This window comes from Emys orbicularis, chromosome 25 (genome assembly GCF_028017835.1).
Source record: "Emys orbicularis isolate rEmyOrb1 chromosome 25, rEmyOrb1.hap1, whole genome shotgun sequence".
Taxonomy (NCBI): Eukaryota; Metazoa; Chordata; order Testudines; family Emydidae; genus Emys; species Emys orbicularis.
The window spans coordinates 12,540,505-12,557,512 of NC_088707.1; the positions used below are offsets into that span (position 1 = coordinate 12,540,505).

A 17,008-nucleotide genomic window follows, 5' to 3' on the forward strand; every position below is an offset into this window, starting at 1 on the left:
CCACCAGATAAAACTCATGAGTCAGATCCCCGAAAAGTCCTGAGATTCTTGATGAGGACGAAGCCCTGGGCTGCAGTCTGTCTTCTGGCTTCTCTCTGGTCTCGCCCCCGCGTGTGGACACACACAGCACTGCCCGGGGGGGGGGGGGGGGGGGGTCGGCTGAAGGCTGAGCGATGAGGCCAATACCAAGCAGTGGGGGAGGTTTAGGTTGGATATTAGGAAAATCTTTTTCATTAGGAGGGTGGTGAAGCACTGGAATGGGTTCCCTAGGGAGGTGGTGGAATCTCCATCCTTAGAGGTTTTTAAGGCCCGCCTTGACAAAGCCCTGGCTGGGATGATTTAGTTGGGGATTGGTCCTGCTTTGAGCAGGGGGTTGGACTAGATGACCTCCTGAGGTCCCTCCCAACCCTGATATTCTATGATTCTAAGCAGATGCGGGGTGGGGGGGGAGCAGCCGCCATTGCTGAGGGGGGCATTGAAATGCCCCCGGGTAACAGTGCACAGCCTCCCCGTCACCCCGTGCTGGGGGGGGGCAGAAGGGCCACACTTATCCCCAGGGCAGTGGGGTGAAGTGGGAGGGGGCAGAAGGACTCAGCCAGGCCCCTACAAGATGGAGGGGAGAGGTGGAGGAGGAATTCTGTATCTTTACCTCCCTAGTCCCAGAGGGGAGGGGCCTTCCCCCCAACTGACCCCTATGCGCAGTGGGGAGGGGGCTGACGGCTGGTCCCTGGTGAAAGCTTTTTCTCAATGACAGGGACGTCCCCCTGCTGGCTGCCCAGAGAGGGGAGCCCCAGCCTTCATGGAGGGAGTTTCTACTGCTCATCTGGCTAACAGTGGGAGCCGGCTTCCGGCCCAGAGGAGGAGAGGGGCCCCTCCCCTAATGACACTGGTGCCCCAGTCGACTGGAGGGGCAGCGGCCCCCTTAGAAGCCCTGTAAAGAAATATGGCCAGCTGGCCACCCCGCAAGCCTCCAGAGGGGAAGGGGGCTCAGACCATCATATCCTGCCCCCCGCCCCAGGAATCTCCCAGGGTGAGCAGGGGCAGGCGCAGGTTGGAGGATGGGCAGTGGGTAGGGTTGAGGTAGCAGAAGTTCGGGGGGGTTGGAGGAGCAAGTGGCTGCAGAGACTGGGGAGTGGGGAGGGCTCAGGGCAGCAGGTACCTGCCGGGGAGCCCAGAGTGGGCCGGGGAGGGGCCGGGTCCTGGTCAGTGGGATGGGAGGGACAGAAGCAGGAGCTCTGGGGAGCTGGGTACAGGGAGGGCGAGGGGTGGGGCAGGCAGGCAGCAGGTACCTGCTGGGCCCGGAGTGAGAGGCTGAGTCCGCGGGGGAAGCAGGGTGGGCTGAGGGAGGCAGGAAGGGTTTGGGGGAGCAGGTACTTGCTGGGGCCAGGGAGAGCGGAATGGGAGGCGGGGGAGGGCAGGCACTTGCTCCTATATTGTGCGAGGGCCGGAGCTCTTCCCGTCACCGCGGGAATGCCTGCAGGCGGGGGCAAAATGGCTAGTGATAAATTCACTAGAGCTGGCACTACCGCAATGACCCTGGCGCTGCTGTAAGGCCGCGGAAGGGAGGGGCCGAGGGCACCCAGTGATGCCCCTGCTCAGGGCTCCTGTTATGGGGCAGGGAGCGATTCCCCCACCCCAGAGGCTCCTCCACCCCGAGCCCCTCACCTTGTTTGGGAAGCACTTTGCCATGTGCAGCCGGGCGCGGTCGGCAGCCATCTCACCATCGGGCAGCACCGTGTAACCCAGCACCTTGGCAGCGGGCGCCAGGTCAGCGCCGACGGGCAGCTCCACGGAGAAGGAGCCCTTCAGCCCTAGGGACGGTGGGAAACACCCAGGGGAAGTCAGGCCCAGCCAGCAGAGCCCCCTCCCCCAGCCCGGCCCAGCTCAAGGGGCTCAAACCCCAGTTGCCCCCTGGGCGCCCCCTACCTGCACAGACCCCTCCCCCCACACTTACCAGCCCCCTCCATGAGGTTCAGCCCCTTGTGGAGGATCCTGGCGATGGCTCCCTTGGCCACGACCTGTGGAGGAGGAGACGGGAGTCACTGAGCTGTGTGATGCTGTGTGGAATCTGGGAGACACTTTATGGTATTGTTGATACCAACATTATAAAATCGCAGGGAATCTGACCAGATATGCCATGGAAGGTGTCTGTGGAAATGGTGCGATTTGCCAAGTATGAGGATCTTGTTTATATGTTTGTATCACCTTTGTATTGTGTTCTAAGTCAGTGTGGTACATCTGTATTTCAAAACTCAGGCTGTGGTTCTGGGTGACACCCCCAGACAGATTGGCATCAGCACTGCCGAGCCTGTTCGATGGCCCATCACGGGTCATCAGCCCGACAGTGAGCCCATTGAAAGGAACTAGGGGCTACACCTTAGGAGTCAGCAAGACATGTAGGGGCAGGCTGGTGGACAGAGAACTCTAAGGCTTTTCCATGCCATGTGCTGTGCAGCTTGTGTTTGGGACAAAGGAAGTACCAGCCACATGGCAAAAGGAATATAAAGGGCAGCTGCATCTTCTCCATTTTGTCTCCAGTCCTGCTTCTTACCTCTGGAGTAACTGTTCTACAAACAAAGCTCTGAACAAAGGACTGAACGACCCGTCCAAGCTGTGGATCTGTCCCAGAGGGACTTTCAAGCCAGCAAACTCACCAATACTGCTCAGAACCTGATATATGGACTTTGAAATCTCTGTTTGATTGTGATTGTTTTACCATTTAACAACTCTCTTCTTGTTCTTTCTTTTTTCCTTATAATACACCTTTTGTTTCAGACACTAAAGGACTGGCTGGCAGCGTGGTATTTTGGGTAAGATCCAAACTAATATTGGCCTGGTGATGTGGCTGACCCTTTCGGGTCAGAAGAACATTTTGTATAGTGAGCAGAGGTTTTAAATGACTTCCCACTGTACTGGACCTAGGTGCTGATTGGGAGCCAGAGAACTGGAATGCAGTAAAGGAGGCTGTGTGATTTCTTTTTTAGCTTCTAGATAACCAGAGTGGCGGGAAATCAGGAGCAGTTTGTGACTGGTTTGTGAGACCAACTTCAGTGTGAACGACCAGTTTTGGGAGAATCTGCTCTTCTTTTTGCAGCCTGTCCTGACCTTGGCATTTCTAGTGAGGGCTGCCCCAGGCACACTGGGTCACAAGCTGATGCTATATGGGGGCTAACAAACACCCCGACATGGGGGTGGCCATGCAGGCTGGAGTCAGGGCAGGGTGTGGCCGCTCCACCCCATGGACTGAGCCAGCAGAGGTGGGAGTGCAAGAAAGAGCATTCTAGCATGTATCCCATTCCCCAGCCCCCCCAGGCCAGCCAGCCCCCGCTTTGGGGCCAGATTGGAACCAGAGCCCCTAGTGGGGAAAAGGGAAAAGCCCCGTCCTGATCTAGCCCCGCCCTTGTAATTCAAAGGAACTGTCCTATTGCCAGCTGGTCTGTCTTGGGGTCACAGCGCTGATTCCATACCTCCTGCTCACACACACACACACACACACACACACACACACACACACACACGCCTTAGTCTCTCAGGATGGGCTCACCAGGAAGATGAAATCCAGGCTCCTGGACCCGTTCCCTAGGGCCTCCCGAGCAATGACGTAATCCACCTGGAGCTGCTGGGCCTGGTCGCAGGGCAGCACCCCTCCCAGCGAGCGGATCTTCAGGAAACTCTGGCTCTTGGAGTAGAAGGGCTGCAGGTGACGATCGGCATCCGGGTAACTGGGATAGACTCTGTCATGCTCAGTGCTGTTGTTCACCTGCTTGTAGTGCCCCTGCGGGATAGAGAGAGCGATGGGGATCGCAGGGGAGCAGAGCACCTAGCACAGGAAAGGAATGCAGCCGGGGCAGGCCAGGCGCTGATGCTGCCGACTGAGCTCACCCCCATGGCCCCTCGCCCTGTGTCTGTAAGAGTGACATGGAAAACCCCAGCGGTTCGAATGGGGCAGCCCGACAGCGGCAATGGGGCAGCCCCTGAACTGAGCTGCCCGAAGGGGGCGACCTTCCTAACTAAACCCCACCCCAAATATTAATGAGAAGACAAGTGGTGGCACTAAGATGCCGTTTGCACCACCCCATTGATGGCTCTGCTGGTGGGTTCTGCGCCTCCTCCCCCCACCCCCCACCGTCTGTCCTGGCTATTCAGCCTGCAGGCGCTTCGGGCAGGGCCATTTGCTACGCTGAGTGTGTGCAGCACCCAGCACCATGGGGCCCCGATCCTGGCTGCTCCTTAGGCACCACTGTAATAAACATCAACAATCACAGACACAATAACAGATGCTAGAGTGCAGGGGCCCCACTGGGGCACAGAGACCCGTCACTTACCCTCAGAGTGACCCACCCGGTCCAGCCGGAGGTGTCCAGCTCGAAGGAGGCTCTGCCAGACTCGTCGGTCAGGAAGGTCTGGTTCTTATTCTTATCTCCATAGCTAACAAAGAGCTGCAGCTTCTCATTCTTCAGTGCAGAGCCATCTGCCGTCTCCAGAAGCATCTGAGCCGGGAGAGAAAGGGGGAGACGCACAATTCAAGGGAGCAGACTGTCACGGCGAGGGGGAAGTCAGGGCCCTGCGCCCCTCTTCCTGTGATTCACCGTGACTCTCAGCCAGCCAGTAAAACAGAAGGTTTATTAGATGACAGGAACACAGTCCCAAGCAGAGCGTGTAGGTATAACCAGGACCCCTCAGTTAAGTCCTTCTGGGGGGGGAGGGAGTTAGGGGGCTTAGACCCCAGCTTTGGGGTTCCCTGCATTTCACCACCCAGCCCAAGACTGAAAAACCAAAACTCCTCCAGCAGCTCTCTTCCCCTTCGCCCCAGCTCCTCCTCTCCTTTGTTCAGTCTCCTGGCCAGAAGGTGTCACTTCTCCCAACCCCCCTCCTGGCTCAGTTTACAGCTCAGGTACCTTCCTTCAAGGGAAGTCCCCCATCCCCAATGTAACTTTCCTGCAACATTCCCAGATCAAATCCACCCCGCTCCCTGTTGTGTCACACAGACTCCTGGGAGAGTGTTGCTCACTAGGGGCTAAAGAGCTGGCGGGGAGCAGAAAGGGACAATGCAATCCAGCCCTGAGATGCACTGGGAAAGCCCAGGGCTGGGATGGGGTGTTGGGGTGAGGACTGAGGGGCATTAGCAGATCTGGGAAGAAGTTGGGCAGGATTGGAATAGCTGGGGGTGCTGGGGTGAGCACTGAGGGGTAACAGGTTGTCTGATCCCTTGACTGAGCCCTCCCTTCGGATGTGGGATCTGCAGTCCAGCGCCCCCAGACCCTGAAACCAGGGCCTCAGATCTCCCAGCCCCATTGCTTTGCTTACACACATTCCCTCTGAGTCCCATCTGGGCTGTGGCCACACTGGGCTTTAAGATTAACCCCTTAGGGACAATGTGGTAGGCAAGCAAGGAACCCGGGGTTAACAAAGGAATCTTTAAACCACAGTCACTTAGACGGCTCAAGAGTTACAGATCTTTGCCAGAGAACAAATGTCCTGATGAGCACCCTTCTCTAGTCCGATCTCACCCTGCCTCTGACTCTGGGGTTTGTCAACAGTTCAGGCTGGGCAGAATCCCTCCCGCCTTGTCTGTCTCCAGCCAGTCCTTCTGGCATGTGGTGATGGTCGGCACGGCCGCACAGAGCAGCGCCCCTTCTTAAGTAGAGTCTCTCTGGACCCTTCTGCTATGTGCTCAGCTGGAAAACTCCTTCCCCCTCCCCCAGACGTGCTCACCCCACCTGCGGGCCCTTGTGTAGAAATAACATTGTTCTGCGGGGGTGGGCCAGTAGTTGAGAGACAATCAAAACTGATGGCGCTAGATTGCCATCTTGAGATCTTCTCCGTGACAGTCCTTCAACAAAGTGTCACGCACCTTTTCTAGGCTGGGCACCTGTCCAGAATGCAATACAATAATCTGCTTTGGGTAAATTTAGGCGTGTGCACGGCACATCATACAATGGGAAGGTACTTACCTGTTAGTAACTAGCGTTCTTCGAGATGTGGTGTCTATATGTGCTTCACTTCTGGTGTGCATATGCCCCATGCACCGGAGATCTGAATGCATTAGCCACCAGTGTCCATTGGTTGTGCCTGCACCCTGCATGCCTCCCTTGGGAGCTGGGATCTAAGATATAACTAGTAAGCTGTGGTGCACTGGTCCTTTGGGAGCAGCAGGCCTGGTAATTCTGTGGGTGCCCAGAGGAGAAGGGGCCGGACACTACAGGCGACGCTCAGAGGACCGGGGGCTATTACTCCCAGATCCTTTCCAGCGGCACTATCACCTGGACAGGTGTTCCTCATTTTGTAGTTGTTCATCTGATTTCTCCTTCCTAAGTGTAATACCTCACACTGGGCTTTAGTTAATTTCATCTTGTTGATTTCAGACCAATTCTCTAATTTGTCAAAGTCATTATGAATTCTAATCCTGCCTCCAAAGTGCTAGCTTGCTACCCCTTAACGCCAGCCCTGGCTTTTATATGCAGAAAACCAGTTGCTGTGGCACAGGTGGGCTGTGGAGTTTTTACACGATGTTGGGGGTGGGTGGGGCTCAGAAAGGAAAAGGTTGAGACCCCGACATAGACCACGTTTCCCTAGTTTGCTTATGAGGATGTCAAACGCCTTACTACAAACAGGATATACTGAGTCTACTGCTTCCCCCCACCCACTAGGCCAGTAACCCTGACTGCTAGACGTGGCTTTTCTTACTGGGGCCTTTAAAATCTCCCCTATTGTGCCTCAAGGAGCCAACAAAGGGCATCTGGGAGTTCAGAAATGGTCCAATTGCCTTGTGCTGTGCCTGTCGGTGCGGGACGCGAAACGAGATCCAGCACTGTCAGCAGCGGCACGGAAGGACCCGTGCGATGGATGCTGAGTGCAGGAAATGGGACGTCCGTGCCACAGGTGCGGGTAGCAGAGGCACTGAGGAGAGCGGCAACTGGTGCAACGAAGGCGAGAGCTCCGGGGTGATGCAGTGGTGCTGAGAGGCCACCACCAAGTGAAATCCTCTCTGGGCGCCAAGGGATGAGCCAGCAGCTGAACCAAGGACTCAGGATGCCTGCTCTCTGGGCGCCAGAGGGACCAGAGATTGGCCTCGAGCTGCCCTTCTTAAGAAACACAGAAAGAGGAGACTTAGCAGGCACCTGAGGAGGAGATCTACTCCCGTGCTCCTTGGCAGGATGGCGTCCATCACACTCGAGGTCACTAACCGGGGCAGGCACAGCCTTAGAGGCGGAAGAGATGGCTGTCAGGGTACTTTTTACTGAAGGGTGATCGGTCCTAGGAGGACCCTGCATCTCTTCAGGGACTGAGCCTGGCCTCCTAGACTTCTCCAGGAGAAATCCCTTTAGTCTAGTCTCGCTGGATTTCACTGCCCGTTTGGGGAGGGCTCTGAAGTCCCTGCACTGCTCTCTAATGTGTGTCTGTGAACCCAGACAATACAGACACTTAGAGTGTCTGTCGTTCCGGGCATGGCAGACCCACATGAGGGACATAATTTAAATCCTGGGGCAAAACCCCATTGTACGTGGCGAAGACAGGAATTGCTCACCTCAGAGCCCCCCCCCCACCAGGATTCATAGAGTCCAAGGGTAGAAGGGACCATTGTCATCATCCAGTCTGACCTCCTGCATAGCACAGTGCAGAGACCTGCCCCAAAATAACGCCCAGAGCCGACCTGTTAGAAGAACATCCCATCTTCATTTACACATTGTCAGGGATAGAGAATCCACCACGAACCTCGGTAAAGTGTTTAAAATTTACACCTTATTTCCAGTTTCAATTTGTGTAGCTTTAACTTCCAGCCGTTGGATCGTGTTCGGCCTTTCTCTGCTAGACTGGATATTTGTTCCCCGATATTCACAAATTGTAATCAAGTCACCCTTTAACCTTCTCTTTCTTAAGCTAAATAGATCGAGCTCTTTGAGTCTATCACTATAAGGCATCTTGTCTAATCCTTTCACCATTCTTGGGGTTCTTCTCTGAACCCTCTTCAATTTATCAATATCCTTGTTGAATTGTGGGCACCAGAACTGGACACGGGGTTCCAGCATCAGTTGCACCCCTGCCAAATACAGAGTATCCGACTCGAGAGTCCCCTGTTTATACATCCCAGAATTGCATTAGCGCTTTTGGCCTCAGCGTCACACTGGGAGCTCATGTTCAGCTGATTATCCACCACGACCCCCAAGTGTTTTCCAGAGTCCCTGCTTCCCAGGCTAGACTCCCCCACCCCGTACGTATGGCCGACATTCTTTGCTCCGAGGAGAGGGAGTCTAAGACCGTAATCCTCCCTAAAACAGGAGAGTTCAGCTAAACTAACTAAACCACTATCTCCAGTAACAATTATTAACTATCCAAATGACTATTTACAAAACTTAAAGAGAAAAACTTCAGCGGAGCAGGAGACCGGACACTGCTGCTGGCTCTGTCTCTCAGCCAGAGGCCGTGAGAAGGAACTGAGGGTTGGCTGGTTGCTCAACCCCCATTGTGCCCTCGGTAAGAGGGGGCTTGAGGACATGGAGCGCACAGCTAACGCATCCGATTTCCAGTGCATGGGGCACATGGGCACCAGAAGTGCAGCGCATCCGGCAAGCAGTCAACACCAATGGTGGTTACAGTTTGGTACAAACATATCCCACTCTGTCAAACCGGTAATCCCGTTACCTTGCCAGTGTAGGGGATTCCAGCCTTGTAGGTATCGTCATCATCCTCAAAGGTCACTATAGGGATTTTAGACACGACCTTGCAGCTCTTGGTCGCGTTGATCTCCACCCCTAGCAAGAGAGGGAGGGACGATAGGAGGAAGGTGCCGGGAGTGACACCAGAGTTCAGGCTACATCCCAGATTTCTCTCCATAACAATCCGTGCAGCCATTTCTACCCCCTCTCGCTATGGACTGGAGGGTGTGATTCGGGGGAGAATTTGGGACGTTCAGCTGGGGGCGGAGAAGGATTTTCCTGGGGAATCTGGAAACTAGAAAATTTAGATCCACCTTCCCCTGGGGCTTAATCCCAAACCAGCCACTTGACATTTGCCAGCAGTCTCCTGGCTCTGCGGCTCTTTCCCCAGCAGAGAGCTCCTTACTGAACGGCCCCAGAGCTGACCCCGCGCACAGGCCTCTCGGCACAGGGCCTGCCCCCAGAAAGGGCCGTTTTCAGAAGTGCCCAGTGACCCGTTGCCATTCTGGACCCGCTCTCCTCCAGCCACTTCACCATCGCTGATGTCAGCACCCGAGGGTAACGTTGTAGCCACCCCACAGTTACAGTTTTCAGCCAAATGGGTGTCGGCTGCTCTGGAAATCAGGATTCTTCTGGGTTAAATGTGGAGTTATCTGGGTTCGTTACTAAGCGATTAGCACTTGCAGTTTTGAACGCTAAGCGCTAACGTCACTGAGGCCGTGACTCAGGACCCAGCGACACAGGCTGGGCCTTCACTCCACTCTGCCAGCTCAGTCCACAGCCAGAGGCCACTCGCGGGAGGGTGTTTAGTCTTTGCATGAATGTGCCCTGGTCTGAACTCCTCATGAGGGATCGATCCCAGTGATGGGCTGAACCAGAACCCCAGATCCAACCCCCCAGCGCTACCTCTGGGCCTGTCTCTAAAGCAGCTGGGCTACGAATGACATGACCACATGGGCAAGTGAGACCCCTCTGCTCCTGGGAGTTTAGTGCTGGGGGCTGCCTGGGGGTGTGCATGTGTGCTTGATTTCAATCCCACCTGTCCCCTCCTCCACGAGAGACGCCTTGGCCTGGAGGCTCATCCCGTAGCCAGAGTCAGTCGGCACTAAGCGAGCCATCTCCACCTCTCTGGAAAAGCAGCCATTGCTCTTAGTCTGGAGGGAGAGAATCACAGCCCGTTAGCAGCAGCTCTGCACCAGGCCCCGCAGGTGTCAGCTCAGCAGGTCTCTAATCGGGCTTGGCCTGGTTAGTGCTGGGCCGGGAGACACTCAAAGAAAACCTGGGGGCTGAAGTCAGCAGCAGGGGGCGCTCTCACCTCGGAGTCAGCCCTGACACCAGTACCCCAGCGTGGCGCTAGGGGGCGCTGTGTAGCTGGAGCTGCTGTGGGTGGGATGAGACGTAAAACAGGCCCTGGCCACCCGTGCCCATCACAGATCCCCTGGTGCTTGTCCCCCATCGTCGTGGTAACGCTGGCTAATTCCAATCGGCCCCCTAACCCCCCAGGGACTGAGAGCATTCGGGGAGATCTGTAGCTTTCCATTGCCCCACCTAACGAGAGCTGCTGATGAGGAAGGGCGGCCCCGTAACCTGGGGCACTAGCCTAGGTCTGGAGAGACCTGGGGGAAAGTCCCTGTTCTGCCACAGGTGCTTGCAAGTCCCTCTGAGTACGGCTCCAGCAGAAACACCCTGCAGCCGCGAGTCTCAGAGCCCAGCCCTGCTGACCCCGCTTCTGCTGCGGGGCTAAAACCAGCAGGTCGACAGTCGGGTCCAGCCGCTTGACCCGGGGAGGGGGGAGGGTCTCGGAGCCCAGGCTCCAGCCGAGCGTCTACACTGTTCCTTTAGCCCCGCGGCGCAAGCCCCAGGCAGCAGAGCTGGGCTCGGAGACGCTGCTGCAGGGTTTTTGCTGCGCAGACAGACCCTGAGCATCTCCATGCCTCAGTTCCCCATCTGTACAATGGGGACAGGAGCCTGCCCCACCTCCCAGGGGCTAGGAGGATCAGTGAGGCACTGAGATATTGTGGGGAAGGGGGGGGCCGTATAAGTCCCTAAGCCCAGCTACACAGCTGCCAGTCCCCACCCCCAGCCTGCCAGATGGGGACCTGGATGGATCCAGGGCCTGATTCGCCTGCACTTACACCAGCTTTAAACCAATGTCAGCAACATCATCATGGCGGATCACAGTCCCCCTCTGGCCAGTGTAAGAAAAACATGGAGAGGAGCCTCCTCCAGCAGCATGTCATGTACCTCCCCCCCCCCCCCCCCGCCCCGTCACACTCACCTGGCCAGTAAGCACCATGCACTGAGACATGGTTGCTGACTCCTGATAATAACCATACGGGGACCAGAGATTTGTTGGTTGTTTCTCCCAACACAGGCTGGCCTGGACCCTCCCCAGGACGGGCTTCCCGGAGGTATATCTGTTTAGCAGAGGAGAGGGAGAGGGTAAGTGGGAGGGAAGGAGGCCAACGCCCCTGCCCATGGGGGGCGGGTCCCTGCTGGGGTGGGACTGGTCATGTGACTGGGAGTGAGAGCCCCAGGAAGCCCTGCCTGACCATGAGCATGGGACAGAGGGGGGCGCAGGCAGGGAAGGGGCAGGTCAGATCCTGGCCTGGGGGGCCGGGGAGGGAAGTCAGGTCCAGGGCGGTACCAGCCCCCCCTTTATCATCCCAGCAGGGCTGCTTTCACACTCACCGGCCGCACACCCGCAGCAGGAGCGTCTCATCCAGCACCATCATCATGGGGGGCAGCTCCAGGGTCACTTTGAACTTGGGCAGCACTGGGGGGGCAGAGAGGGACGGGGTGAAACCGACCCGCAGCCCTGGATCAGGGATTTCATCGCGATCCTCGGCCTTGGAGCTTCTCCCTGGGTCTTGCAGCCCCCCACCAACCTGCCAGCCAGGCTGGGAAGGGGAAGGGCCCGGAAATGGAGCAGGGCTGGGAAGAGGCTGCAGGCTGCAGCAGTAGGGTTGCCAGGTGTCTGGTTTTCGACTGGAACGCCCGGTCGAAAAGGGAACCTGGCGGCTCCGGTTCACACCACAGACCGGGCTGTTAAAAGTCCGGTCGGCGAGGCAGCGGGGCTAAGGCAGGCTCCCTGCGTGCTGTGGCTCCACACCACTCCCGGAATGTGCACAGGTGGGACTGGGGGGCACAGGGCAGATGTGGGTGGGTGCTGGGCTGGGGCTGGGCAGAGGTGGGTCTGGGGGGCACAGGGCAGATGTGGGTGGGTGCTGGGCTCGGGCTGGGCAGAGATGGGGCTGGGGGGCACAGGGCAGATGTGGGTGAGTGCTGAGGTGGGGCTGGGGGGATAGAGTTAGATGCTGGCGGGTTGGTGAGAAGCTGGAAGCTCCGTCTCATCTGGCAGCCAGCGAGCTCCAGCAGGAGGAGCCGGGATCTGCTCCTGCGATAACTTTAGTGACACGGTAACTGCCCCCATCACCTCCCACAGACACAGGGCGGAGGCGGGTGGGGGGGCTGCAGAAATCCAGAGTCAGACCAAAAACATGAAACAGCCATGGTTTTGACTCATGATGTTGGACGCACAGACATCGCGCCCCAAGGAGACTCAGGAATCCCCCTCCTGCCCGACGTGCCGGAGCCGCGGCCTCAGTCGCTGACCTGGGTCCCGCTGCGCACCGTATTCCTCCACGCTGAACGAGTGCCTCGTCCCCTGCGCTTCGATGGCGTACGTCCCCAGGGCTGGCTCTGCAGACAGCGGGAGGGACAGATCCACGATGCCCTGCTGCGGAGTCACATCTCGCCACTGGGCGATGCGGTTCCCGCTGGGATCCTGGCACAAGGACACGGCCTGCTCAGCTGCTGCCCCAACACACAGCTCGTCCCCGGCAGCCCCCGAGTGCCTCGTGCTGCCGACGGGGGCTGGATCGACGCCCGGGGGCTCAAATCGTTCTCTGTAGCCTGGAGCAGGCACCGCCGGGCTGGCGCTGGGTAAGGGGGCCCCTGCCAGCGCCCCTCAGCCCTGGCCCGAGGGCACCGCCCCGGGGGGGAACAGGCTCCCGAGGGACACCCCATCTCCAGTCTGGACAAAGCCCCGGGAACTCGCCATAGGGACTGTTCCCATCTCAGTGCTAGGCCTCTGTGGGTATGTTCCCTGTTCCCCTCCCCCCACGCAGCCTCCCCAAACCTCCACCCCTCCCCTATGCCCCTGCTGTTCCCAGAGACCCTCCCTCCTCCCCTTCCCTTCCCCCATCAGGCTCCCAAGGGAGCTTCCCGCTGAGTTCCCCAGTGGCCTGATCGAGTCACTACATGACCCAGAGTTCAGGGGCTGGGAACATTCGGGGTGAGCGACTCAGGCAGGGATCCCAGCCAGGCCCAAACCCACCTGCCTCCCGGACAGACAGCCCCAGACGCTGCAAACTCGGGGTGGGGAGGACGTAACCTGATGGCACAAATGTCCCCTCCCTGCCCTCCATGGGGCCCAGCCCAGAAACGCCCTGTGCTCTGGGACCCTTTGCACCCCCACAGCAGGGCAGAGGGGTCTAGGGCTGGATTGCTGGACACTGTGGTCACAGCCCAGACTCCTCTGGGATCCCCACGACTGAACACCCCCGGGGGCCCTCGGATGAGCCAGACAGGAGGAGGCGGAGGCTGGAGGGGCACAGACTGACCTGCACGGTCACCAGGGGCAGCTGCAAAGCAAACAGACAGGAGATGGCTGGTTAGAGGGACAGGAAACACCCCCCACTGCCCACGGGTCTGCCTGTGACCTCCCCAGGGCCGGGGTGTCTCTGGGGCCTTGGGGGATCATGCAGACAGCAGCGGGGGTGACCAAGAGAGCAGGGACAGGAAGGGGAGCCCATGAGGCTGGAGCCCTCGCCCCTCCCATGCCCCCCTCCCTGCGTTGGCGGATACGGGTCAGTGGGTGGCTGGTCTGTGCATGGAGGAGCAGGGCGAGATGCTGGGGTCTCTGCCAAGGGGCAGTCTAAGGGCCGGGGGTCTGCGTTGCAGCCAGTGCCCGGGCGAGGTGGCTGGGAGGGGAGCTGTCAATCTGTATTTCCACACTGGGCCTGATTCTGCCACCTCACTCAGAGCGCACAGCACGGTTAGGCTGAAAGGTGCTAATGATTGTCATCCCGGGAGAGGGAGGGGGCTGGCATCCACAGCCAATCACAGACTGCACTAAAGCCAGTGGGTGCCCAGCGCCCTCATTCCGGCTCCATGCAATGTGCAATCAACACTCTGCGTAGTAAAGAGACTGCAAACAACAGAGGCCACTGCCCAAGGCGCTAGGTCTGTAGCCCAGGGGGCTGCTCCACACGGCTGTTTTCAGCAGGCCAGCACAAGCCCTGCTACTGCAAGGCTGTTAACCTGCCCTGGGAGACTTACCCCCTGCAGTGAAGACCAGGGTGGCGGCTGAGGCATTCCCAGAATACCGGAGATCCCGGGATTTCCAGGATTGGCGTGGACCTGTCCCCGCTGGCGTGACCTCGCACACTCGGTGTGTGTGAGTTCACACCAGCAGGGGCGGAGCAGTGCGCACTTCCAAATGGCGCCCCCCATCCAATACCAGACACAAGCATGTACTGGACGGGGGCAAACCATCCATGAAGAGGACTGTCCGATTTCAAACCGGATGAATGGCCTGCCTGGTGTAGACAAACCTAACATGTCCAGTGCTCCAGGGCCCTGGTACCCTGCCCCCCATCCCCCACCCCCAGCTCTCACCTTCCGGGTACTGGGAATGAAGTCTTTGTCCAAACTGAGGATTCGAAACTTCACTGGAAAGGAGCAGAGGCAGAGGCGGGAATCAGCCCCGGCTTGGTTTGTCTGAGTGAATTCCCAGCTGGGGAAGGTCCCAGCCGGACGCCCCGGGCACTGACGGCCTCTGTGAACCCGCAGAATGGGCCCAGCCCGGGCAGCGCAGCGCCAGCTTCCCCCCGCTGCCCTCTGCCAATGAGCCACGGCCCTGCCCTGCGTGGCTGCAGGCTGCCCGGGTAGGCCGATCGGTGCCCCCTGCAGTGTCTGTGACATCACCAAGGACGGGCTGAGACCCCAACTTGGTTCCAGACAGGCCCCCAAACAGGCCTCAGGCTTTGGGCCTCTTCTCCCCTGGGGCCGGGTGCAGACAGGGGCCTAGAAGTGAGAGTCCCGAATCCCTCGCTAGGCCCCCAGCCCATCCCCAGAGCCCAGGAGTCCGTCCCAAGGGCCTGAAGCCCCAGGAAACTCCCTCCAGCAGCTCCTGCCCTCTCACCTGTCTGTCCCGGCTTGTAGACGGCCTTGTCTGTCTGCACAAAGGTCCCGGGCTGCAGCGCCCGCAGCAGCACTTTCTTCCGCTCAGAGAACTGCAGGGCATCTCCCCGGATCGAGACGTGCAGCTCTGCCACTTCCTGTTGCCCCCCGGACGGGGCTGGAACCTGCACACAGGGACCCCCAGCAAGGCCACAGCAGCCGGTAACGGGCCGGTCGTGGCACAGACCCGCTATCGTATGGGGGGGCAGTGGTGTTTGTGAGTCCCTGTTCCCACCCCCCAAAACACAGGAAACCCCGCTCCCCAGCCTGGGGGCCCTGAATGGGAGGGAGCATGAACCTGGGGCGCTCGATGGAGTTGGAAGCCAGGGCGCTCTCTGTACCACCACCCCATCCCCGCTCCCTCCTGCCTGTCGCTGCTGAGGGATGGGCTCGAGTTCTGTGGCTAAAGCTGCCCATTGAGTGACCAGCTCCGTGCCCATGGCCAGTCCCCTGAGCCCTGCTGTGCCCGGGGCCTGAGGCTGGGCTGGGGCTGCAGACCTGAGGCTGACGGGCTCCGTGCCCATGGCCAGTGCCCGGGGCCGTGCCGATGGTTGCAAGTGGGGGCTCACCTGGAAGCGCACGTTTTCGTGCAGACGGGGCTCCTGGACCTCTCTCTCCAGCAGGGTGATAGCGCTGGGCCCATCCCCCCTCTCCAGCCGGACGCTCACCCGGACGGTCTCGTTGAGGTCGGTCAGATGAACTGACACCGTCCCCGTGTGCGGGTGGTAGAGCACGGCTGGGCTCACCACCACATAGTGCCTGGGGAGGGGAAAGCTCCGTGGGCAGTGGGGGAGGGGGGTGGGAGGGGACAGCCCAGAGCCTCCCCCAGGACCAGGGGTGACTCCCGATTTCTGAGTGTCCCTCCTTCTGGGGCCAGAGCTGGGTCGACGGTGCTGGATACTGATTCGTTTCACAAGGCCCCCCTGCTCCTTCCCCCGCCCCTGCCTGCCTCCCGCGGAGCTGGAGGGGCCCTGGGGGTGCAGAGAGGGGCTCAGTCCCCCTCCATCCCCAGCCTCTCGGCTGCTCGGTCTGCCCAGAAGGGGGCAGCTAGTGGCGCAGAGAGTGAGCAGAGACCCCTGTGCACGGCGGGGGGAGGCTGGTTAGTCTGGGGCTGTACTGAGCACCTGAGCCCTTTGCAGCCAGTAACTGACTTAGATACAGTCCCACCCCCACTCCCAGCCCAGTCTGCACCCCGGGGCCTCCGCCCGCTCTCGCAGGAACCCTTCGGCGTTTGCACCTTCGGGCACTCCCAGGTTCTGGATGAGACGTTCGTTTAACGCACTGTGTTCGTCGGTAATTCCTGTTCTATTTCACTGGTGCCTAGAGGCCCGGCCCAGCCTGGTCCCCCTGCGCTGGGGCTGGACAGACCCGCAGGCAGAGACAGGCTGCGGCCCGAGGAGGTGACAGGCTGATGGGAGCAGGCGGCCACAGAGGATCATCACCCCATGGTGCAGAGGGGAGCTGAGGTTCAGAGGGTCGGTGTCTGGCCGGGGGCGCACAGGGCATCTGTAGCTGAACCGGGCACTGAACCCAGCTCTCCACACCCCAAGCCACTGCCTTAACCAGAGCCAACCTCCCCCGCCGCTGGGAGGGGCCGGACCAGGGGGCCCCAGGAGGGACGCAGCGTCAGGGACTGAGATCCCAGAGGAGAACGGACCTGTCCCGTCAGTTTTGGATTGAGCAGCCCCCTCATCGGTGCCTTCGGCTGCTTCCAACCCCCACGCACCGCACACCACGCGGACAGACAGACAGACACGGACAGGGCTTACGGCTCTGCAGACGTCCCAGCTGTCAGGTGCAGGAGGAGCAGCAGGCAGGCCGGGGTTACTAGGGCCCCCATTCCTGGGGTGCAGGCAGACGGGCAGGCACAAGGGGACACACACACGTCACCCCCCTCTGGGTCCTTCTTCCTCCCTCTCCCCCATGCTCTGTGCTGGAGACCAGCCTGCTCTGCCCTGATACAGACTCTGGAGCTGGAGTTTCGCCTTGATCCAGGGTAAACAAGGGACGTGTCAGGTCTCTGGCTGGGGCTGGGGACGCAGCCAGGACAATATTTACCCACCACCCCCAGCTGCTGGAATCGAGGCTCTGGCCCCTCGCATTGG

General features: G+C 59.3%; 1 protein-coding gene across 1 annotated transcript in view; it reads right to left on the reverse strand.

Annotated features, from left to right (window-relative positions):
- The window catches only part of LOC135894710 (alpha-2-macroglobulin-like protein 1), a 38,501-nt gene extending 21,758 nt beyond the window's left edge, over window positions 1–16,743 (reverse strand). Inside the window, exons 1-14 of the mRNA XM_065422848.1 lie at window positions 16,673–16,743; window positions 15,473–15,662; window positions 14,866–15,028; window positions 14,340–14,392; window positions 13,283–13,303; window positions 12,291–12,444; window positions 11,349–11,433; window positions 10,936–11,074; window positions 9,697–9,811; window positions 8,644–8,753; window positions 4,326–4,490; window positions 3,545–3,775; window positions 1,955–2,018; window positions 1,666–1,811 (exon numbers count right to left, since the gene is read on the reverse strand). Coding sequence (XP_065278920.1) covers window positions 1,666–1,811; window positions 1,955–2,018; window positions 3,545–3,775; window positions 4,326–4,490; window positions 8,644–8,753; window positions 9,697–9,811; window positions 10,936–11,074; window positions 11,349–11,433; window positions 12,291–12,444; window positions 13,283–13,303; window positions 14,340–14,392; window positions 14,866–15,028; window positions 15,473–15,662; window positions 16,673–16,743 — 1,707 coding nt within the window. The remainder of the gene's footprint in view (window positions 1–1,665; window positions 1,812–1,954; window positions 2,019–3,544; window positions 3,776–4,325; window positions 4,491–8,643; window positions 8,754–9,696; window positions 9,812–10,935; window positions 11,075–11,348; window positions 11,434–12,290; window positions 12,445–13,282; window positions 13,304–14,339; window positions 14,393–14,865; window positions 15,029–15,472; window positions 15,663–16,672) is intronic.
- Window positions 16,744–17,008: the final 265 nt, after the last annotated feature.